Source organism: Dendrobium catenatum, unplaced genomic scaffold (genome assembly GCF_001605985.2).
Source record: "Dendrobium catenatum unplaced genomic scaffold, ASM160598v2 fragScaff_scaffold_1119, whole genome shotgun sequence".
Taxonomy (NCBI): Eukaryota; Viridiplantae; Streptophyta; class Magnoliopsida; order Asparagales; family Orchidaceae; genus Dendrobium; species Dendrobium catenatum.
This window is the reverse complement of record NW_021319581.1, coordinates 399,980-425,362: the sequence shown is the minus strand read 5'-3', so window position 1 is coordinate 425,362 and position 25,383 is coordinate 399,980. Positions and strand designations below refer to the sequence as shown.

The following is a 25,383-nucleotide window of genomic DNA, read 5'->3' as shown; positions in this document are numbered from 1 at the left end:
AGGAAAAATAGAACATTAATAGATGCCGCCCAAGCCATGTTGGCAGAATACTCACTTCCTAAATATTTTTGGACTAAGGTGGTTAGCACTGCATGTTATGTTTTAAATAGGGTGAATATGAGATCTAAATTAAATTAAACATCCTATGAGTTGATAAAAGGAAGAACACTTAATTTATCACATTTGCATGTTTTTGGTTGCAAGGTCTTTATTCATAACAATGAAAAATCTGCCTTAGGAAAATTTGATCCAAAATCAGATGAAGGAATTTTTGTATGATACTCAAGTGTTGGAAAATCTTATAGAGTATTCAATAAAAGATCTTTGGTAATTGAGGAGATCACATATGTTGTCTTTGATGAATCTGGAATTTTGTAAGAGCCAAATGTTGAAGAAGATGAGATTGAGATAAACTCCTAAAAGATTGATAAAATAAATTTAGATGAAAATTTGGAAGAAAACTTGGAGATTGAAAACCCTTTGCCTAGAGATTTAAGATTTTCTAAAAATCACCCAAAGGAATTGATAATTAGTGAACCTCGTGAGGGTGTAAGGACTAGGCGTGGACTAAACAAAGAACTCAATCATTCAGCCTTCATTTCAACAATAGAACCCACAAATATGGATCAAGTACTTTTGGATGAATTTTGAATTTTGGCTATGAAAGAAGAGTTAAATCAATTTGTAAGAATAAAAGTTTGGGAATTAACTACATGGCCAAAGGATTAGAGTGTAGTTGGAACTAAGTGGGTATTCAAAAATAAAATAAATAACTCAGGAGTAGTCAATAGAAATAAGGCTAGATTAGTTGCTAAGGGGTATAATCAGATTAAAGGGATTAATTTTGAGGAGACTTTTGGCCCTATAGCTAGACTTGAAGCAATTAGGGTTTTGTTAGCCTTTGTCTGTTTTAGAGGATTTAAATTGTATCAAATGGAGGTAAAAAGTGCATTTTTAAATTGGGTAATTCAAGACGATGTTTTTGTAGAATAACCTCCAAGTTTTGAAAATTCTAAATACCCAAATCATGTTTTCAAATTGAAAAAGGCATTATATAGATTGAAACGGACACCTAAGGCTTGGTATGAGAGATTGAGCACCTTCCTACTTGAAAGATCATTTGAAAAAATAAGTGGATACAACTCTCTTTTTGAATAAATTTGAAAAGGATATACTCATTGTACAAATTTATATTGATGACATCATCTTTGGATCTTCAAATAAAAATCTTTATGATGATTTTTCTAAAACAATGAGTAGTGAATTTGAAATGAGTTTAATGGGAGATTTAAGTTACTTTCTAGGCTTTAGCATTAAGCAAATTGAGGAGGGTATATTTCTTGGTCAATCAAAGTATGTTAAGGACATCTTCAAAAAGTATGAAATGGATAATGCTAAACCTGTTAGTACACCTATGAGTTCCTCAGTTCAGTTGGATAAGGACCCTAAGGAAAAATCTATTGATCAAAATAAATTTAAAGGATAATTAGATCTTTGCTTTACTTGACAGCTAGCCGGCCCGATATCATATTTAGTGTTTGTTTGTGTGCTTGATTTTAATCAGATCCAAAAGAATTATATTTGACAACAGTAAAAAAGATTTTAAGATATCTATTAGGAACTCAGAACTTAGGAATTTGGTATCCTAAGTTTAGCTCTTCATTTAAAATAATTGGTTATTCAGATTCTGACTTGGATAAAAAGAGCACTTCTAGAACATGTCAGTTTATTGGAAATTCTTTAGTCTCTTGGTCCAGTAGAAAAAAAAATTAAGTAGCCCTATCTACAGCTGAAACTGAATACATTACAACAACAACAACAACAACATCAAGCCTTTATCCCACTACGTGGGGTCGGCTACATGAATCCTTTTTCTCCATTGAGTCCTATTAAAAGCCAAATTCTCGTTTAAATCTAATAAAGAAAGGTCATTCCTAATATTTTCTAACCAAGTCTTTTTAGGTCTACCCCTACCTTTCTTAACACAAGTCAAATCTAATACCTCTACTCTCTTAACTGGGTCGTCGGAAGGCCGCCTTTTTATGTGACCAAACCATCTAAGGCGACTCTCTCTAATCTTATCTTCTACTGGAGCTACTCCAACCTTTTCACGTATATGCTCATTTCGTATCCTATCTCTAAGGGTAAAGCCACTCATCCATCTAAGCATCCTCATCTCTGCCACACTTAACTTAGTATTATGCTTCTCTTTTAATGGCCAACATTCGGCACCATAAAGCATTGCAGGCCTCACTACCATCTTATAGAATTTTCCCTTAAGTTTGAGGGGTACATTTCTATCACATAACAAGCCCGATGCATTCCGCCACTTCAACCATCCAACTTGAATTCTGCTGATAATATCCCCATCTATTTCACCATCACTCTGAACAATAGATCCAAGATACCTAAAACGTGTACTCTTATTAATGACTTGATCGCCCAAAGTCACAATCCCCTCACTAGGACTATTACTGCTAAAATTACACTCCATATATTCCGTTTTAGATCTACTCAAGCGCAAACCTTTAGACTCTAAGGTTGACCTCCATAATTCAAGTTTACCTTCAACTCCCTCTCTAGTCTTATCAACAAGAAGAATATCATCAGCAAAAAGCATACACCAAGGTACATCATCTTGCAAATGTCTAGTGAGAACATCCAAGACTAAAGCAAAAAGATATGGGCTTAAGGCTGATCCTTGATGTAACCCAACCGAAATAGGGAAATACTTGGTCAAACCACCTTGTGTTTGAACACAAGTAATAGCTCCTACATACATATCTTTAATGATTTGAATATAAGCATTATTAACTCCTTTCTTTTCAAGAACTCTCCATAGCACTTCTCTTGAAACTTTATCATATGCTTTTTCTAAATCAATAAATATCATATGTAGATCCTCCTTATTTCCTCTATATTTTTCCATCAAACCTCTGAATAAATGTATGGCTTCCATAGTCGACCTACCCGTTTTCCACCCTTCATTCTATTTAAAGCCTCTCTAACTTCAGTTTTACTAATATGCCGATAAAAACAGAAATCTTTACTTTCATTTAGGGTGCTAAGGTCACTATAGTCAATCTTATTTTCACACTCTTCATTAAAAAGTTTAGCAAAATATCTCATCCACCTTTGTTGAATATCATCTTCTAAGAAAAGTACTTTAGTTGAAATAATAGTTGATTGATTTAGGATTAACTATAGGCACTATTCCAATTTATTGTGATAACACTAGTTCTATTTATATATCAAAAAATCCTATTCAACATTTAAGAATCAAATATATAGACATCAAGTATCATTTCATAAGGGATCATGTATCCAAAGGAGAAATTGAACTCATTCATGTTTCTACAGAAAATCAACTTGTAGACATTTTTACAAAACCTTTAGCCTTTGATACATTCAGTGCATTAAGAACAAGGCTTGGTGTGATCGATTTAAATGCTTAATTAAAATGTTTCTGCAAATTGATGTGTGTTTTTTCTAGTTAGTATTTTTATGTGTATTTGTGATTTTGTGATTTTTATGTGTTTTTTTCTATTATGTTTTTATTGAGATTGTATTTTTATTTTTTGTTTTTGAGTTTGTATTTTAGTTTTATAAATTTCTCACATCTAGACTTTGGATTGCATGTTTTTTGAAAAATTGAGTGAAGATCGTCCAAGACGAAATAATTTTCGTACGGGACGAATTGTGTAGTGTGATAACTGTCAAATTTTAACGGTTTGCGTACAGTTTTTTAGTTTTTATTTTTCACTTCATCTGTATGATCATCACGATTATCTGGACAAACTTTTCAAATGTCTGTACGATTGATTGTCAGTTAAATGAATAAGGTTGTTTTTAATATTATATTCATATGTACGAACCTTTGGTTTTTTCTCGATCAATGCTTGGCGATTCAATGTGGGGGACGGTTTTAACTGCCATTAAAACGATCTTAAATTTCTGATTATCCAGGACGAATACCTGTTCGTCTGTACGATCATTTGGTTAAAAGTCTGTACGAATCGACGCATCGCTACTTGTGTGATTATGAAAATCTGTTTCTTTTTTGAACTCATTCGTTCGTCCATACAAAATTTTTTCGTACGGGACAAACTAAATTTTGTACAGAACGAAAGTAATTTTGTCTGTACTAAAAGTCGTATTTCATTAAATTGATAGGCTTTGAACTCAACAGTCATCACTCACACATCCCTTTCAGACCCCTTTTTCTTTTAGATCTTATCCATGGCAAGCTCTAGCAAATGACAAAAGGTTCTAGCCAACGGTCCACACAAGAACTCAAGTGTTAATTTTCTGTCCAAAGCCAATGAAGACTCATTTCCTAGATTTGCCTCTGCTAAGATCACCCCTTCTAGAGTTCTTATTCAAGAACAACTGACGTTTCAGGTAATGAACTTGTTTTCTTCCACTCAATTTGGTCTCATTCTCACCCTAGTCCACTTCTACAACAAAGAGACCTTTCACTACTTCCTAGCAAACATGTCTTTCAATTCTGACCATTCTGTGATTAGGTCATATGTTTTTAAAAAGAAAGTAGAAATCACAAAGGCAGACTTAGGAATTTTTTTGAATTTAAGAACTGAAGGGATTAGAGCCCATACCTTAACCACTACTTCTTATTTTGATTGGACTAAAATTAATGAAGTGATTAGAAAAATTATATTTAAGGAGCATATGCCTAAAGTGTCCTCTCTTATTTGCAATGCTCGTATCATCCAGCATGTTTTTCAAACTTCCATAATTCCTAAAGCTGGTGATAGAGTCAACATTACTCCTCTTCTTTCAACGGTAACCTACTTGATTATGACTAACCAACCTATAGATGAAGCTCAACTAATCCTTGACTATCTTTATGAACTTTTTGAAATTGGTCATGTCGCCCATAAAATAAATAAGAATATTGCCTTAGGACATCTTGTTTCCTTTATTTTGGAGAAGTATGAATTGGTTCATCCAGTTCAAAATTTTAAAGAATCTCTCTATTACAACGGCAGATCTTTTAGAGCAATCTTCAATAAAGATGAACCACGTAAAACACATGTTATTAGTGACTCAGAGGAGGAACCTGAACTTGCACTTGCACCAGCTAGTGAACTAAATTACCAAGATTTGGTTCAGAGATTTGATAGCTTAGAGTCTCATTTTGATCAAAGATTTGATCAAATTGAAACTCACTTACAGCAGTAGGATGTTTAATACAATCAAGACATGGGATATATACGAGAGCAGAGAAATGACATAAGTTTAAATATGCTCATGATAAGTAGTTACTTTAATTTTTTCAATACTGTACCTCCTCCTCCTCCTCCAGATTAAGGCCCATTAAAGTGACTCATGTACTTGCTTATGATTTATTTAGTTGATGTGATATGTTTTAGTTATGTGTTAGTTTTATTTTATGTTTTAGCTTTTATATTTTATGTAGTATTGATATCAAATTTCTCTGAATGTAATATTCTCTTTTATGATATCAATATAAGTTATCTTATCTTAGTTTTAAAAATAAGCCCACAAGTAAAAAGATGCACAAAAATGTGCCACAAACTATTGCATAAGATGTGCAAAGTGCCACATATGGTAGTTAACTCTTTCCATAATCTTTTAATCTCTTAATTCAAATTGATCTTCTATATATTTTTATTTCTTATTAAAATTTAAAATATATAAATTTTATGTTCATCCTTTATGCGATATTATTTATCTTAGTGTCTAAATTGATTCATATTTTTTATATATTTTTTTATTATAAAAGTTATATCTCTTCTTAAATTCTGTGAATCATTTTTATTTACCTAATGATTGGATTTTATTTGCAAAATTTATTTCAATCACTTTCAATGATCAATTATCAAAGGATTATCATATAACTGCTTACATTTCTGTTCCTTTTTCTTCTTCTCTTTTTGCTGTTGTCAAAAAGGGGGAGAAAATAATGTTTGTAATGTTTTCTATTATCGTATTATTTTTGTATCGTATTTTAAAAAAAATAATAAACAAAAAAGGAAAGAAAAGAGAGATATATTTTTTGTGCAATGTCTCCTTATTTTCATATGTTCATCAATTCAGGGGGAGTTTAGGACATTCTTAGAATTTAAAAATTATACAAACAATAATTATTTTGTCATCATCAAAAAAAGGGACATTGTTAAGAGAGTTGTTATTTGTATATTTTATCTTCTTGTAACTTGTATAATTTTGATAATTCCAAATATTATTGTTTTAAACTTTATCTTCTCCTAACACTTTTTGGAAAAATTATTTTTGTTCTTATGTGAACTAACATTTCAGGATAATTGAACTCCAGACTAATGAAAACTTCAAATCAAAATTCAGCATGAGATAGTTTGCAAATTGAAGTATGTAATTTTTATTGTAATTGAGTTTAAGAAAATATGATTTTAATTGAATAAGCTTAGCACACACAAACTTGAGGAGATCTTTAAAAATAACACTGATCGTACGGGATGAACCTTGTTCGCATGAGACGATCAAGTCAGTTATCCCCTCGGAAGAGCAATGGAATAAACAGGATGTGAGAAAATTTTTTCTAAGTCCTGATCGTCCAAATGCATTTCTCAATTCATCTCGGGATGATCTGCTCTAGATTCTCACTTTATGCTGAATAGTCCAGACGATTCATCCTGTTTGTGCCAGGATGAAATGCTCTCTAGAAAATTTTTGTCCATAAGAGCTCCTATTAGTTACAGGATAAAATGCTCTCTAGAAAATTTTCATCCATATGAAATATTATTCATCCCAAGACGAAATTCTCTCTAGAAAATTTTCATCCAGATCAGCTCCTATTAGTCCTAGGATGAAATACTCTCTAAAAATTTTTTGTCCAAATGAATTCCCATTCGTCCCAGGACGAAATGCTCTGTCTTTTGAAATTTTGGTAACGTCCTGCAGTTTGTCAAAACCAACCCATGAAATAACTGTTCGTACCAGACGAACATAGTTCGTACGAGACGATGATCGGGTATGAAGTCAGTTTATACCTATATACATTGGGTTCGTATGCAACTAATTTAAGTAGATTTGTACGATATGATCTAACAATTGTAACAATTGTACAGGACGATCCACTTTGTACAGACTTGAAAATCAGCAGTCTTTGGATGGTTTTTCATGTCTTTCATATATAAAGTTCAAATAAAAATGTCTCTTAATCTTTTTTTGCCTACTGATCTTCGTGCCAATTAAAGGGAGAGTTAAGGAGAGAGTATGAGAGAGTGTTTGAAGGAGGATTCTTACTACTAGAGCGTGAAGGATTCACTTGGTACTCAAAGGTAAGAGTCTCCACTTGTGATTTGTAATTCCTTCACTCTTTTCTCTCGTCCATCTAGATTTCTTGTGAGAAGATCTGTCAAGGAGATCTGATTCTCTACCTACACTTGGAGAGTATAAACAGATGAAGGGTTCTCTGCCCACACTTGGAGAGTGCGAAAGGATGAAGGGCTCTCTGCCTACACCGAGAGAGTGTGAAACGACGGACGGTTCTCTGCCAATACTTGGAGAGTGTAAAAGGACAACTGTTCTCTGCCGCATCGAGTAGTGGTGGAAGAGAGTTTTTATAAATGCTTCTCCGCCTTGCTGTGGGTGCAAAAGGAGAGTCACTAGTGGTATTAGTGCAATACTCAGAGGGTGCCTCCGAGGAGTGGATGTAGGTCATGTTTGATCGAACCACTATAAAATTTGTGTCTTTTTTTTTTTTTTTTTTTTTGCTACTTTTGTATTTGAATGTTTTAACTTGTGGTTCAAAAATTTTTTCTTCAAAATTCACTAAAGTTAATTTCGGCATAATTTTTTTTAAGGATAAATTTTTAATTACTAATTCACCCCCCTCTTGGTTAGCCGCTGGGACATAAGCTTAGGTTTAATTACCTAATTCATATTAAACAAGTTTTAACACTTCTTGGACCGATTAGCACTGTGCATCTAGGAGGTAAAGTTTTTGGATTGGTAATAATTGATGATTTTCTTAGATTCACTTGGGTTAAGTTTTTATTTCACAAGTGTGAATCATTTGATGAGTTTAAAACCTTTTCTACTTGGATTCAGAGAAAGCTAGGTTGTGAGATTTTATCAATTCAAAGTGATCATTAAGGAGAATTTGAAAATGAAAAATTTAAAGATTTTTATAAAGAATATAGAATTAATCATAATTTTTTAGCACCTTGGACCTCTCAATAAAATGGGATAGTCAAAAGAAGGAATAGAACATTAATAGAAGCCATTAGAGCCATATTGGCAGAATACTCACTTCTAAAATATTTTTGGGTTGAAGTAGTTAGTACAGTTTGTTATGTTCTGAATAGAGTGAACATTAGATCCAAATTGAATAAGATATCCTATGAACTTCTTAAGGGAAGAACACCTAATATTTCATATTTCAATATTTTTGGATGCAATGTGTTCATTCATAATAATGGTAAAACTCTTTTAAGAAAATTTGATCATAATCTAATAAAGAAAATTTTCTTGAAAATTCTAGTGTTGGCAAATCCAATAGAGTTTTTAATAAGAGAACTTTGATAGTTGAAGAGACAACACATGTTATATGAATCTGGCATTTCAAAAGATCGAAGGCTGGAAGTTGATCATATTGAAAATATCTCCCAAGGAATTAAAATGTCAAATTTGGAATAGAATGTTAGAATTGAAAACCCTTTGCCTCGAGAATGGAAATTTTCTAAGAGTCATCTTAAGTAATTTATTTTAGGTAAACCTAGTGATGGTGTTAGAACTAGGCATGGACTTAGCAAAAAAGAGAATCATTCTGCCTTTATATTGATGATTAAACCCACAAACATAAATTAAGTACTTTTGGATAAATTTTGGCTTTTGTCCATGCATGAAGAATTAAATTAATTTATTAGAAATGATGTTTAGGAATTAATTGAAAGGTCTAAGGATCAAAGTATTATTGGAACTAAGTGGCTGTTCAAAAATAAATTAAATGAATCTGGTGTTATTATTTGAAATAAGGCAAGATTGGTGGCTAAGGGGTATAATCAAATAGAAGGGACTGATTTTGAAAAAACTTTTGCCCACATAGTCAGATTTGAAATAATTACGATTTTGTTAGCTTTTGCCTATTTTAAAAATTTTAAATTATATTAAATGGATATTAAGAGTGTCTTTCTTAATGAAATGATACAATAGGATGTTTATGTTTAGCAACCTCCAAATTTTAAAAAGTCTAAATTCCCTAATGATGTGTTTAAATTGAAAAGGGTGTTGTACATATTAAAATAAGCACGTGAGGCTTGATATGAGAGGTTAAGCACTTTTCTATTAGAAATATCATTTATGAAATGAAGTGTGGACACCACTCTCTTTTTGAAAAAGATAGGAGAAGACATACTCATTGTTTAAATATATATTGATGATATCTTATTTGGATCTACAAATAAAAATCTTTATTATAATCTTTCAAAAATAATGAGTAGTGAATTTGAAATGAGTTTGATAAGAAATTTGAGTTATTTTCTTAGTTTTAGAATGAAAAAAAAATGAGGAATGAACTTTTCTTAGTTAGTCGAAGTATATTAAGAATATCCTCAAAAAATATGAAGTGGATAATACTAAACTAGTGACTACACAAATGAATTCCTCAATGTACTTAGACAAGGACTTAAAGGGAAAATTTATTGATAAAAAATAATTTAGAGGAATAATTAGATCATTATTTTACTTGACTGTTAGCATACCAGATATTATGTTTAGTATTTATTTATGTGATAAATTTTAATCTGATGGAAAGGAATCACATTTGACAACAATTAAAAGAATTCTAAGATATCTTTTGGGAACTCAAAACTTAGAGATTTGGTATCATAAGTATTGCTCTTCTTTTAAAATTATTAGATATTATGATTCAGATTTTATAGGATGTATGGTTAATAAAAAAAGTGCTTTTGAAGCTTATCAATTCATAGAAAACTCTTTAGTTTTTTAGTCTAATAGAAAAATGAATCCAGTAACTCTATCTACTACTGAAGCAGAATATATTACCTTATATAGTTGTGTAGCAAAAGTTCTTTGGTTAAAATAACAATTGATTTACTTAGAATTTTTAATTGGCAACATTTTGATCTTCTATGATAATACTAGTGTCATATGTATTTCAAAGAATCATATTTAATATTTTAGAACCAATCATATTGATATAAGGCATCACTTCATTAGATATCATATAGTTAATGGAGAAATTGAATTGCATCATATTGCTTCTGAGAATCAACTTATAGTCATTTTCATAAAACCACTAGCTTTTGACATGTTTAGAACCTTAAGAATCAGATTAGCTCTGACTGATCTTAATGCTTAAATTGAAATTCTGTAAACTTGATTTGTTGTCTAATTATGTGTTTGTTTATTTTCTCTTATTACTTGTCTTATCTATTTTTTTATTTTTTTAGTTTTGTGTTGTTTTTTATTTTATCGGAAGCATGTCATTTCGTTTGAAAAGGTTTTCTATTTATCATGTCTTGTTTTAAGTATTCTCTTTATACTGTACAAAATTTTTGTATTGTATGAATTATGTAGCATGTGCATGATATATTTCTAAGTTGAGCACACAAAACTGAGTTTTTCATTGAATTTCATACTGTATAATGTCGTCATCATCTGTACAAACTGTATTATTTTGTCTGTATGACTGGGGACAGTTTTCCAAGTGTTCATTTATTTTTGTCAAACCATACGTACGAAATTGGATTTTATCTATATGATCAAGTTGTCAGGTTTTCATGTGGATGAACCTTACCATCATAAAATGGTCTTTAATTTTTTGATCATCTCGGACGAACAAGTGTTTGTATGTACGATCGTTTGGTCAAAAACCTATACGAAATGATGCCTCAAAAATGGCATTTTATAAAAATTTGTTTCATTTTTTGTTGTTTATATTCATATATACAAAACGTTTTCATCCCGTATGATTTTATAATCGTATATACGATTCATATTTCACTTTGTACAATAGTTCATTTTTTCTTCTTTAAATAGAAGGGTCTTAGATAAGTTTTTCTTCACATTCTCATTTGTTTCCAAACCTTCTCAGGTCCATACCTTAGGAATAGCCAGCAGTAGCAAACGACCTCAAACTTCTAGGGGCTCATCCTCCCAATTTAGTAGGAACGACAACTTTCTTTTCAAAGAGAATGAGAAAGCTTTTAATAGGTATTTTGCTGCCAAAATAACTCCTTCTCGACCCCTCATTTAGAATGATATCAACTTTTTTGTGATGCCCCTATTTGCATCAACCTAGTTTTCCTTCATTCTTACTTTGATTTATACCTACCACCATGAAACCTTTCAAATATTCCTTTCAAACATGAAGGTAAATCAAGATCGCACTAGGATTACCTCCTTCATCTTTAAGCAGTATATAAAAATCACTAAGGAAGATATAGGAAACTTCCTTCATCTTAGAACCCAAGGAATTAGAGCGCACACCTTAACCTCTATGGCAGATTTTGACTGGTCTGAAATAAACCAGACACCTAGAGGTGTTGCTCAAGTCACCCATATGTCTCGTGTATACAGTCTTAATCAAAATGACAGGATTATTCAGTACATTTTGAGAACCTCTATAATTCTAAAATCTGGTGATCGCATAAACTTGACTCTTCTTTTGTCCATTATTACATATTTGATTATGATTGGAAAACCTTTTGATGAAGGCCAACTTATTATGGATTATATTTTCAAACTTTCTAATATTAGACTTCCTCATAATAAGAGGAAGAATAATGTGGCCTTAGGACATCTAGTTGCATATATCTTAGAGAAAAAATATAACATAATCCATCCTGATCCACCCACTAAACTTCCTTTTTTTTTGTTGATGCTACTTTTCAGGCACTTTTTGGGTGAGATCAAAGTTTTGAGGGAGATGATTCTAAGAAAGAAGGAGGAGCTCCTACTCCAACACCTATAACTGGACCTAACTAGAACTTCTATCAAAAAATGGACCAGCTCTTTGACATAATGGAAACTCATTTTGATCAGTACTTTAATCAAATTCAAAATCACTTGAATCTATACGATGCTAGATACAACGAGGACATGGGTTGGATCTGAGGGAAATTTGATTTGGTTAACAGCAATGTAGCTATGATCAGTAGTTACTTTTCAATATTCAACCCACCACCTCCTCCAAATCAAGGCCCCTCTGATTATTAGTTGTACTTATGTAATGTAGTTGCTGATGAGTTTATGTGTTTGTTGTTGAGATGTTTTCCTGCGATTTTAGTGATTTCATGTGTTAGTGATTTCATGTGTTTTTTTTTTTCATTTTTGGGATGATGTTATTTGAGATGATGTTAAATAGATAAATGTGTTTGTATGTGCTCTTGAATGATAAATGAAATGATGAAATATTGTGTTGACATGCATTCAAATTTCACTTTTAAAAATATTTATTTTTCTTTAGACAAATCACTTGTGATTAATCTCTTAAATGGAATTTTTAATTATTTTAGGCACAAAATTATCCCAAGTAGAAAAGATGCATAAAGTGTGCCATAAATAATTGAAAAGATGTGTAATGTTGCCAATTTAAAAATTCATATTGTTCTTTTCGTTATCATTCTATCTCTAATCCAAATCGATATTAACAATCATCTTCACTATTAAATTAGAAATTATTTAATCTTTATTTCATTATTTTTTGCAATAATCATTTTTATTTAATTTGTCTAGGATGAACAGTGAACAAGGTTGACTTTTCTTGTCTTAGTTGTTTATTTAATTTAAAATTTAAAATTTTCTTTTTACCAATAGGAAGTTACTCTTGTATTTACAATTAGTTTAAAATCTCCTTCTTTATCAACTACTTTGATTTATTCATATAAACTTTTTATTTTAAGGTGTACTTCCCTTTTGCTGTTGTCAAAAGAGGGAGTCATTAGTTATTTTTTAATATTGGTGATTGTTTAATATTTTTGTGTGTTTGTATATGTTGTTTTTGTGTGTATGTATATGTTTTATTGTGAGTGGATTTTTTGTGTTAGTGTGTGTATATTTTTATTCATGTTGTTTTTGTTATTATTTTTTTTTTTAGTAGTTTTTGTTTGGTTTTTGTTTTAATTTTTAAGAAAACTCCTTATTTTAAATTAATCATTCATTTATGGGGAGCTAATGAGAAAACTTGCTTTAAATAGTAACTCAAATAATAATTATTTTATCATCATCAAAAAGGAGGAGATTATTACAACTTAGCTTTTAAAATTATATTTATATATCATGTGAGTTTTTATGATAATAAAATCTTATTGTGTTGATTATTATTTATCCAAACATATATTGGAAAAGTCTTATTTGTGTTGTTTGTGTGTACTAATATTTCAGGAAAATCATACTCCATATTGCTAAAGACTTCAAGACAGATTAGATTAGGGTTTATTGTAATTAAAGTCTGTACTTTTTCTATTCTTCTTGAGTTTAAGAGAGTATGATTGTAATTGGGTAATCATGCACATACACACTAAGGGAGTGAGTCAAAACTTATAGTCTTAAAACTAATCGTATTGTACAATGTTAGAATCATACTGGACAATTTGACCTATGTGTTCCTCTAGAAAAAAGTTAAGCGAATCATGCATTAGAATTTTTTCTTGTACTGTTTGTACTGTGAAAACATTAGTTCGTACAAACGACATCTAGAGTATAAATGGATACGTACCAATTCATCACGAACAAACTCATCATTTTCTATATTGATCGTAGTACTATACAAAATGAGTTTCATAAAAATGATGTCTAGAGTATGAAATGGGTGAGTACTAGTTCATCTCATACGAACATATAAATTTTTTGGACTGTTCATAAAGTATGAACTTGGGTTCATACAGATGACGTCCAGAGTACGAAATACAATTTTCATAATAAATGAAGTAAGATTTTGTTAAACTGATCGTATTGTATGAAATTAATTCCATACAGTATGCCGACTAAAGTATGAAATGCATTCGTATAGAATCATACCTAACGAACTTATTTATTTTTTAACTGATCGTACAGTTTAATATCAGCTCGTACATATGAATAACAGAGTATAAAAATAGGTTTATTTAGATTAGTAGCAGGATTTTTGAACTATTCATACGTATGAAGTATGATCATATTGTATGATCCAAGATGATCAAATTGAATTTTTTTTAATTTTTTGGACAATTTTTCTTATCCTTTCTATATGAGGTCCTAAAACCCGACTACCTATAAAACTCTTACTATGAATTTCTTTTGAGATTGCACTTAAAGAGTGTTTGGGAGAGTATCTTTGAATTGGAGAGTAAAAGATTTCTTAAGAGGGATTTATGAGGGGATTCATAAGGTTGCCCAACGGTGAGGATCTCTTGCTTGTTCTTCAAAGTTCTTTCCTACTTTCTTGAAGGCTCTTGAAAGAAGATTTTTAAAGGAGATTTGATACTTTGCCAACACCAGGATGATGTGAAAGGACGATGATACTCTGCCAACAACAAGATGGTGTGAAAGAATGACGGTACTCTGTCAACACCAGGAGGATATGAAAGGATGTCGGTTCTCTACCGTCACTAGAAGGGTGAGAAAGGATAATGGTACTATGAAGCACTAGGGTTTGGTGGAAGAGAGATTAATTGTAAGGGATTCTCCACCTTGTTGTGGGAGCAAAATGAGAGTCACTTTGGTATAGTGCAATATCTAAAGAGGGAGTCTTCAGGGAGTGGACGTACGTCTAGTTTGTGTGATTCTTCTTATTATATTTGATTATAAAAATAATAATTTTCTAAACTTTGTTTTTATCTTTGAATCCATCATAACATGTCAAGTTCATCTTTCAAATTGGTATGTTATTTTCTATGTAATTCAATTACAAAAAAGGAGCACCACAAATCTACATGAATTTATTTTTTCATTATTTTTCTAGTCACTCTGCTAGAGAATATTCCTCTCTCTAATTTAAAAGCGACTTATATTTTTACACATCTAGGGTATACTTATTTTCTTTATAAGTTGAAACTGCCTTTCTTTTATTGGTTAGTTCGCCCATGTCTAACATATGCCCTACTTCGAGAGGGACTCGTCCTAATAAGATTCAGTAAAGATGAGCACTGGCTCTCAATGAAGCTTGTCTCACAGGAGCTAGAGTAAGATATTCACTCATCTAAGACTTGCCCCATTCAATGGTAAATTGTACTCAATAAGATAAAATAAGGGCAAGCACTTGCTCTCATGTAGCTCGCCTAAAAGAAGTTGACCAAGTACGCACCCCAAGTATGTCTAAATGAGGGAGGAACTCACCTTAGTAGACCTCGACCCAATGAGGTACTTGTCTCTAGAAAACTTATCATCAAGAACACTACAGGAAAATCAATCATTTAATTACGACGGCATTTTCTGTAAGAAAATTGTCTTTTTTTTATGGTTTTATAAAATTTTGGTGGCTTTCCGACGGCATATTGACGATTTTCCTATAGTGGAAAGACTTATCCCAGCCAAGGTGACTTTCCTTTCTCAGAGGCCCCCTCATCCAAACTATAAGGGATGTACACATGCCATTATAATGATATCATCATTCATGCTAGATAACCAAGCTCAAAGAAACTTACCAATGGCACCATGACATAAGGTATTCTCCCGAATGAGCTGGCTAAATAAACTTGCCCCAGAGGACTCTCTTAGTTCACTCACCCATGACATTCACTAGAGAGGACTCGCTCAGGGCAATAGCCTGAGGCATTCGTCTAATAGACATTTGTTAAGGGAACTCATCATAAGATGAAGACATGTAAAGCAAGATTAGATATTGGTGTCCACATGTACATGTCATGGACTAATTCAAGTGCCTATAATTGGTTGTAACCAATCAAACATCTATTATTTATTTTTTTTTCTAGATGTAATATCTATTGTAGCTTTCCCATTCCTAAAAACATGTGTAGTTAAAAAGTATCTCTTGGATATTAAGATTATTATTATGAAGATTAAGATATTTTCACTATTCTTATAAAATAGTGAATCTAGAATTTTTTTTGAGTGAGTACTCACTCATTCTCACTTCCTCTTCCCCTTTTTACCTTGTTAGACTTACCTATAAGGTCAATGTATCACCAACAAATAAATTTGGATGAAATCATTCTTTTATATATGGTAAGTGTGGATCTTCCCCTTGCTCACTTGCTCATTCACATCTAATTTTGCCTTTTTCTACTTAATTAGACTTGTCGATAGGGTCAATGTGCCATCCGGCCATAGATAAATTTGGATCCAACATCTCCTTAGGTGAGGTGACATAGATCTTATCCTTATTCGTACACTCGTTCATCTTTTTCCTTGACATGTATTCCTAACTAGACTCCTCAGGAGGATTAACATATCGCTTACAGACAAATTTGAATTTAATATATAGATATATTAATCGTATCTAATAATTTTTCAATGACTTTTAATTTATAATAGTTTTTGTTAAAGCTCATTCTTAATGAATATTTATTTGGTAGCAATTCTGTTACCAAGATAAACTTATAAGACGTGCTAAACTATCATATAATTAGCGTCATAATCCTGTGTCTTGGCGAGTTTGCAGAACTCTAATTTTGTTTACATTCGCGCAAATTGGATTTTGAATGGCTTGATGGAAACGACGATCCTCCTTATCCATGGACCAATGTGGCGGTGGGCCCCTTTCCATCCAATCATCATCCCTACTTTTCCCTGTAGCCACAGAATGGAGATACCACCGGATAGAAGCGAAAGATAAGTGTCTCTACCTCTAACAGAGTAATGGTGAGTAAGACCTTTCTCAAATCACAACTATATAAGAGAGGGGAAAGGGTGTTCTTTCTTCTCATAGTTCATGTGGACGACCGCCCTCGGTTGTTGCCACCTCTCCGCCATTGTTGCTCGTTCCAAGCTTCATTTGTTCACTCCTCTTGCGTTCTCTTCTTTCAGTTTCTTATCTCGTCAGTCCTCTTCAACGCATCGCCTGATTCGTAACTACACCATCCTCGCCACCCTCTTCACTTTCGCCCCCACAAGAGCAGTGGTACGCTCTCTCTCTCTCTCTCTCTCTCTCTCTCTCTCTCTCTCTCTCACACACACACACTGATAAATTAATCATGAAGAAAAATACTCTTGACATGCAATAGGATTGAAATATTAATATAATTTTAATATTATATTTCTTTATATTATTTGCTTATTATTTAAAATATGATAAAGCTTATTGTTCTTCTGATAAATGTCGTACAGAATACGTTAGCTGAATAAAATATTAAAAGTGCATATATATTATTAACTTCAAGCGTTTGAAGATATTTATAATTGGATAAGGCTTATTTCACATATGAATGTTCTAATGTGTTTTATATCATGAATTACATTATTTTAAGTACAAATTTAAAATTTTTATGTTATTTTTATATAATTTTGTTCTAATTAATACATTTGTTTTGAGATTAGTAAACTTATATAATAAAATAAAAATCTTTTATAACTTATAATATAATGATTGAATGCAATGTAATGATTCTTGACATATGTTTTACTCAAACAAAAATTATTAATAAAAAATATTATATTTACTCAACCAAATTATTTAATCCTTTTGGTTGGATCATTTATGACATAAATAAATGCTCTTCTCTCTGAAAAATAAGAATGAGATAAATTGGCTGAAAATGTTGTTAAATAAATTTGGCATTTAAGGAAATTAATTTTTTTTTCTGGCATTTAAGGAAATATTTACAAATATTTGAATTCATCTAACAATATATATCTGCTTTTTAATTTTATTTTATTTGTTCAGATTTGCAGCTAGAGTGTGTTGTGTAAGTTTTTTTATTTTTTTATTTTATATATATTTATGATACTCAGAAAAAATAAAAACATAGATTTTTATCAGACAAATAAAAAAAAGAAATGTTGTTTTTTCCTTAATTTCTCATCAAGCAAATAAGGGTGAAAATTAATTTTAATTAAATTCTATTTTAATTACTATTTCCATTTTCTTTCTTAAAACCCCTTTTTTAAGCCGAAAAACAGTTACAACAAACAACAACAACAACAACATCAAGCCTTATCCCAACTACGTGGGGTCGGCTACATGAATCCTTTTCTCCATTGTGTCTCCTCATATTAAAAGTCAAATTCTCGTTTAAATCTAATAAAGAAAGTCATTCCTAATATTTCTAACCAAGTCTTTTAGGTCTAACCCCTACCTTTCTTAACATAAGTCAAATCTAATACCTCTACTCTCCTAACCGGGTCATCGCAAGGCCGCCGTTTTATTTGACCAAACCATCTGAAGGCGACTTTCTCTAATCTTATCTTTTACTGGAGCTACTCCAACCTTTTCACGTATATCTCATTCGTATCCTATCTCAAAGGGTAAAGCCACTCATCCACCTGAGCATCCTCATCTTTGCACACTTAACTAGTATTATGCTTCTCTTTTAAAAAGCAAAACGGTGAGCAAGTAAAAAAGATTTTTTTAAAAAAAAAACCTTTTTTTTTTATATCTTTAATACCCTTTCATCCTCTATTTTATTTGTTAGATGCTTAAAATTTGTATATTAAAAAACCTTTTTTATTAACAGATCTATTTGTGAAGTTCAAACTCACTCATTACTTTAATGTAAAGGCTTCCATCAACTTCCAAATTAATAATGGGAACATTTTTACACGGAACTTCAATAATGAGTAATTAAGGAAAAAGGAGCTTACATAAAAAGAAATTACAAAATGGAGAAAATATGAAAAATTATTTTTTGCATTAAAAAACAAGAAATTCTATTTTTTGTGTTAAGAATATCGGAAAATCATTTCTTATATTCAAGAGTAGGAAATCATTTCTCTGTCATCTAATTTATTATTTTAATAAATTATTTTCTATTTTCTAATTTTTAATTATTTCAATATCTAATGAATTTATAATTTTAATTATTTTTTCTGAATTTTCATATTTGATGTTTAAAGTTTTATAAATTTTAACAAATCAAATTAATATGAAAATTATAATTTTATAAATGCATAATATATATATTATATATATATAAACCGTTTCAAAATAAGCAGAAGAACACTTCCCATTTTTCTAATAACTTTGAAAGCTAATGCTTTGTCGAAAAACGGGCAATATTAATTATAGAAAATGAGAAATGTTTCTTGTGCTTATTTGAAATGATTTATATGTATAGGGGTGTCAAAATCGCTGGTTGGTCGAATCCGAAAACCTTACCCGATTCATTCACGAGTTGATTAGAACCTGACCTGATTTTTCAACGGACAGGTCGGTGTGACTCCGAAAATCCAAACTCAACCTGAAGTTGGACCCAGATCCGGGTCCGCTTGACTTCATCGGCTCCATTACTTTCCATGTCCACTATTTGATCCAGGTTTTCCAAAAGATTGAATATGGATAACCCGAGACCTGACCCATTTCAAAATCCGGGAAGATCTAATCGAAGAGTTTTCGGATCGAAATTCTCGAGTCAAATTTTCATGTCGTGTCAAAAAATTAATTCAAAATATTCAAATTAATTTTTTAGCCCAAATAAATTTTAAAATTAGCTAAATTATTTAAGATAAATATTAAAAATATACTAATTAGTTTATAACATATATTATAATTTTTTTTTTGGGAAATTACATATATTATACATATCTAAACAAATATATTACTTTAAGAAAATGATCAAAATATTTTAATTCTAAATTTATCAATCCTAATAAAATAGTAAGCCTCTATTCGGGGAAATGGCTGACCATTGAACGTTTAACCCAAAAGTAGAAAGATCAATGAGTTGCAATCTCTCAAAAGACCATTTTCTCCTTATAAAGCAGCAGCACGCTTTAACATCTCTATATTAAATATGCCAACCATAGCCGAACCGTCAAGTAGATTATCATAAATAATAATTACACATCATGCCATATGAATGAGTATGAGCAATAATAGCACAAAGGTTAAATTGGCATTTTTGCTAAGGTATAATTACCAACAAATAGATATTGAGAGCGAGTTGTATCAACTCTATCTTAAAATTTATATAAGAGTCAAAAAATAATTTAATTTAAATTAAAGAATATAAAATTTATTTTAATCAAATATATTTCAAATGAAATGAAAGAAGACTTCAACAACTCTATAACTGTCGTTGTCAGCTTGATGCCAAAAGTTAAGGCCCGCATTAAGTTGTTAACGGTCTGCGAGAAATAAGTTGAATAATTATAACATGAATAATAATTTGATTATACACGCAAAAATACATTAATTCAAATCATTAAAAAATATATAATTTTTCTTTTTATGCTTCGTTTCGTTTGGAAGAAAATTTTTATTATTTCTTACAACAATTTTTTAGTATTATTTTTTGAAAAGAAATAAAAAAATAGTGATCGAAATTTATCGTAAATGGAGCCTTAGTAAATAGGTAAATTTTTAGAGTTGATTATGTAAATTCCCTATATTTTTATTTTAAATAAAAAATATTTTTTGATTAATTATAGAATAATTATAATTGTAGTTAATTTAAAAAAATAAATATAAACTATGGAACAGTAACGACGGCAGCCGGTTCCCAACTGACGGAAACGACTTGTTGGCCCGATCGGTGCCGACTATTTAGATGTACACCGTACGCGGATCAAATCCCAGGCTTGTGGGCCCCATCTACCGTTGTCGCCGCCTCCGATTCAGCTTCTCTATCTCTCTCCAGTCCTCTTACTGCAAGCAATATAATCCACAAAAAACTAATGGCCCCTTTCTCATTGCCATCTCCAACTCGCCCCTTTTCAATCTCTGCAGCATTTTAGAAACGAAATCTTCAATCGAAATCGCTGAGATAGGAGTAATTTCCGAGCTCACTGTCTGCTAAATTTTTCAGAAATTTTTCTTATTTTATTCTGTTCATTTCACAGAAGTTTTCTCAGATTTCTGATCTGTTCATTGTTGAGGATTGGTTCCATCATCTATATTGTGCGGTTTAGCTTGTTTGAAGTTTATGTTAAATTGGAATTGATCTGATTTCTTGGACGAATTGCAGGAAATGGCCGAGCCGATTCAGCGATTGAAATCAGGGTTTGAGCACTTCAAGAAAGAAATCTACGAGTGAGTAATACGTACTTTCCCAATCTCACTAACTGTAACGGAAATTCAGGAAAATTTTAAAAGAAATCGGACATGATCTATATTTCGCCAATATTTTTTATTTAATTGCGCGAAATAACGACGAAGCTTCTTCTTATTCCGTCTTCTTCTTCCAACGTGTTTCATGTATTTCATTGATTTTAATTTCCTTGCTCCGTTTTTAATGTTTGGGAATACTGTAGAAAGGTTTTACATGGCTAAATCTACCTTGATTGAAAGCTTAAACAAGCGAGCTATACGATTGGCTTATCTTGGTAATAAGAAAAATTTAAAATGTATAATAATATTTGCGCTTTGGCTCTCAGGATCATTGAGATGCTTGATTTTTAAAAAAAATTACAGAGGTCTGGATCGTTAACAGGATTTTTCTCCCTGTTATAAGCAGGCAGCTATATCTCTTACCCTCTCGGTTCTTCGCAGTTTTCTGCTCTAACTTGTCAGTTTGAGTCTCCCCTGTTGCTGGTTTCTACTTTGCTGGTTTCTACTACTTTATTCGAGATTCGAACTGCATCTCTCTGGACTGTAAAGGCTTTATTTCAAATTGTTTTTTAATTCGTGCGGGTTCGGCGGGCTTTGATGAGCATTAATGAATTTTGTTCAATCCAACTGTAATCGGTGATCCGTTCAACTGTCGAGCCTTGTTTTCTCGGCCTTTGGTTTCCTCTTTGCCGGTTAGGGTCTTTGATTTTGTTGACTGAAGAAATTTTGCTTGGTTAGTTTTTGCATGAGTAGTGGATATTATTTGTATGTATTGGTCAACTTTGAATATTTTAATACCATTGAGATTTGCTTTTCAACATTCCCAACTTAAAAAAATCTTGGCAGGAAGAATCCCGAGAAATTCCGCCAATTATCTGAAAGCCAGAGTCCAAAGGTGAGGATTGCTGTAATTTTCAAGTTTTATTTTTTTATTCAAAGAATATCCTTTTTGAAAAGCCAACATCCGTGCAAAATACTCTTACCTCATTACTCAGATCCCAATTCATGACGCGATCGTTCAAAACTTTATTTGTTTTTGGAAAAACTATAGAACCAGGCCCAATTTCATTAACAAAAAATAAATAATTTGACTCTAATTAAATCTTGACATGTGGATAAGATTGAAGCTATAACAACAAAAAGGCCTATTGCTGAAGAAAGCTAGGAATCTAATAAAAGAAAGAGTTGCATTTAAAGGGAAAAACTTTAGAATTAAATCAAAATTTTCAGGACTCAATTATGCAAAAAAAAAATTAATGCACATTGTTTAATCGCTACAGTTTTTGATCTTTGCGTGCGCGGACTCGCGTGTGTGCCCGTCAGTATTGTTCAACTTTCTGCCAGGAGAAGCCTTCATCATTCGTAGCATTGCCAATATAATACCTCCATATGACAAGGTATATATACTTAATTAATTACTGAGTTCAAGCCATAATTAGATCATCGACCGTCCTTTTGATAATTCTACTATTATATGATGACACATATAGGATTTGATCTTGTTAATCTTTCCTTCAGACAAGATACTCGGGCACTGGAGCTGCCATTGAATACCCTGTCGTCTTTCTCAAGGTATTATTTTTTATTTGGCCATACGGAATAATGAATAGTAGACATTCCAATCAATAGCAAAGTGCCATTTGTCATTGTGATAGGCATGGTATCAATTAGGATAATAAATTATATGTTATTTAACAATTTTTTTTATCATTTACATTAATTAAAACAAATTTATAAACACATCACATATGCAATACTCAAACTTAAAACTTCTTAATTGATAGTCAAAATTTTCAAAAAATAAATTAAGATGAGCTGCATAACAATCCTTTTTAACATTACCTTTCCATAATAATCCATCACATAAACTTTTTTATTTCAAGTTGTGATTTCTTTTCTGTTTTTTTAATTTAAAATGAATTCTATGAAGAACTAGCAGACACGTGCATGCTTCTGTACTGGTAGGTACCAATGTTGTCTTAAGGAAGATGAGTTAGTTTAAAAAAATAAATAAATAAATATTAATAATAAAACAAAAGGTAAAACCTATTTGCTTGACACCTTCAATTTTCTATCTGCAAATATTTAATTCTAAAGATAAAAGTTTATGATAGGTGGAGAATATTATTGTTATCGGCCACAGTCGCTGTGGAGGTATCAAAGCGTTGCTCTCTGCCCAAGATGATGGCACCCTTAGCACGTAAGAGTTCTGTTATTTTTATTATTATTTAATTATAAATAAATATAACTTTTTTATATATCCATAGCTTCATCATTAAAATCCAAGTTAATATATTTTGAGGCTTTATTATACGTTTACGATGTGTGGTTTGATTATGATCACTCATAGCATCATCATATATTGTTTAATATATTAAGAATTGCTTTAATAATTAACATGTTTGTGATTACAACGAAAAAAATAATTGCCTGCAGTAGCAATCACCTTATTCAATTAAGGCTTTGAACTCCAAATATTATCAAAGCGCTGCTCTCTTCCAGTAACCCTGGGAGCAAAACTGCAAAAGCCCAATCCCCAGAAAGTTTTATAATATAACAATAGGAAAAATAGCTTCTGTAATTGTTACAATTCTAAAATTTAGGGAATTAGATATAATTATATGCGAATTGGTTATTATTTTTTATAGAAGAAAAAGGAGCTCCTTAAAACAAATAGTAGTATTTTTTTTATACTTTTACAAGTTCTGCTTTTCAGTATTGCTCATCTTTTACTGATATTTATTGATCATCTTCTGAAGTGAATTCATAGAGGACTGGGTGAAAACAGCAAATCCAGCAAAAGAAGTAATAAAGGAAGCTCACTCTCATCTCTCCTTTGAAGATCAATGTTCTAAATGCGAGAAGGTACCATATATCAAACATAGTATTTGAGTGTAATATTTTCCTACAGAATTACGGCAGTTAAAACTGCTGCTAAAGCTACTGCTGCCAAAAAACGGGCATAATACTGTGGTTCAGAGAGCGCTCAAAAAGTCATTTGCAGCACTTGAGAATCTAACGGATAAATTTAGCGGGTGTTTTAACCATTGCAATAGGCCAAACAAAATGCTGTGAAAGCCAGACTTATTAATAGTGAGAGTTAGAAAAAAACAAAACAATCTTTTTTTAATAATGTAAGGTTGCACCACAAAATAGTGAAGAAGAAAAAAAAATAAAAAAAAATTGACGCACCCGAGCCGCAACTTTTTTTTAATAAAATAAACTTGTCAATTATTTTACAAATTATTTTTCTTCCATTTTTACAATTTCCCCATAAATAAATGCAGGAGGCAGTGAAAGTATATCTTGAGAACTTGAAGACTTATCCTTTTGTTAAAGAAGGCTTGGAGAAGAACACTCTCTCTTTATTTGGAGGTTACTATGACTTTGTCAATGGTAGTTTTGAGACTTGGGAGGCTTAGACCATTGCTTAGTGCTTCCTCAACCCCTACATCTTCAACTATTATATTAATTATATTATTTGTGGCTATAATTTATATATTTTGTCTTTGTGTGTATTTGAATTATGTAATGACCCTTATTTTCATCTCTAAAATGTGTGTTTAAATTTCTCCTTACTGTGGTATTGTAAAGAATAAGATTTCCAAATTTAATGTAGATTTCCTTTTCTTTATTCATGGTCGTTTGTATATTTGATTTACATGGTAATCAATTTAGAGCTCTCTTTGGTTTCAAGTAGTTTAAAGAGAGGAAATGGTGATGAAATTGAAATAAAAGTTATCCAAGCCTAATTATTTTGTTGAGAAGTAATTTCCTAATTTTTTTTAAATTTCTGTTTTTTAGTTGATGGAAAAGCAATTCATATTTCTAGTGAAGAGGAAAAAATACATCTGAAGTCAAACTTCTACAAGAATGTGATGTCTAATATCTTAACTAAGAGATTGTTTGGGATCATTTTTTATTTTTTTATTTTATTTATATTTTTATGTGAAATAGAAAAATATTTGTTTTCTTAAATAAGTATTATTTTTATTTTTATTGAATATTACATAAAGCAGTTATGAAGAGAGGCAATTCTTGATGGTGGTGGTGGTGGTGGTGATGGTGATGGAGACCATTTATGGTGACTAGTGGCTAGTTAATTTTCATTTAAAAATAAATAAAAATTTTAAGGTATTCATAAAAGTCATTTTAAGCTGTTTTTAAAATAATTTTATTTATTTTCAAAAATGAAAAATAAAAACTATCAAAAGCCTAAATCAAACATATTTAAAATAAAATAAAATAGA

General features: G+C 31.1%; 1 protein-coding gene across 3 annotated transcripts; it reads left to right on the top strand.

Annotated features, from left to right (window-relative positions):
• Window positions 1-16,843: 16,843 nt before the first annotated feature.
• On the top strand, window positions 16,844-24,771 carry LOC110099329 (carbonic anhydrase, chloroplastic). 3 transcript variants are annotated; one of them, XM_020826440.2, is made up of 8 exons: window positions 16,844-17,050; window positions 21,051-21,115; window positions 21,980-22,028; window positions 22,414-22,530; window positions 22,652-22,705; window positions 23,248-23,333; window positions 23,893-23,998; window positions 24,421-24,771. In XM_020826440.2, exons 1-8 carry the CDS (start codon window positions 16,862-16,864, stop codon window positions 24,553-24,555), a joined length of 801 nt encoding a protein of 266 aa, XP_020682099.1. In that variant the 5' UTR covers window positions 16,844-16,861; the 3' UTR covers window positions 24,556-24,771. The 3 variants fall into 3 exon arrangements, with proteins under 3 accessions (XP_020682099.1, XP_020682098.1, XP_028554513.1); XM_020826439.1 differs by lacking the exon at window positions 16,844-17,050 and adding an exon at window positions 20,619-20,855; XM_028698680.1 differs by lacking the exon at window positions 16,844-17,050 and adding an exon at window positions 20,849-20,983.
• Window positions 24,772-25,383: the final 612 nt, after the last annotated feature.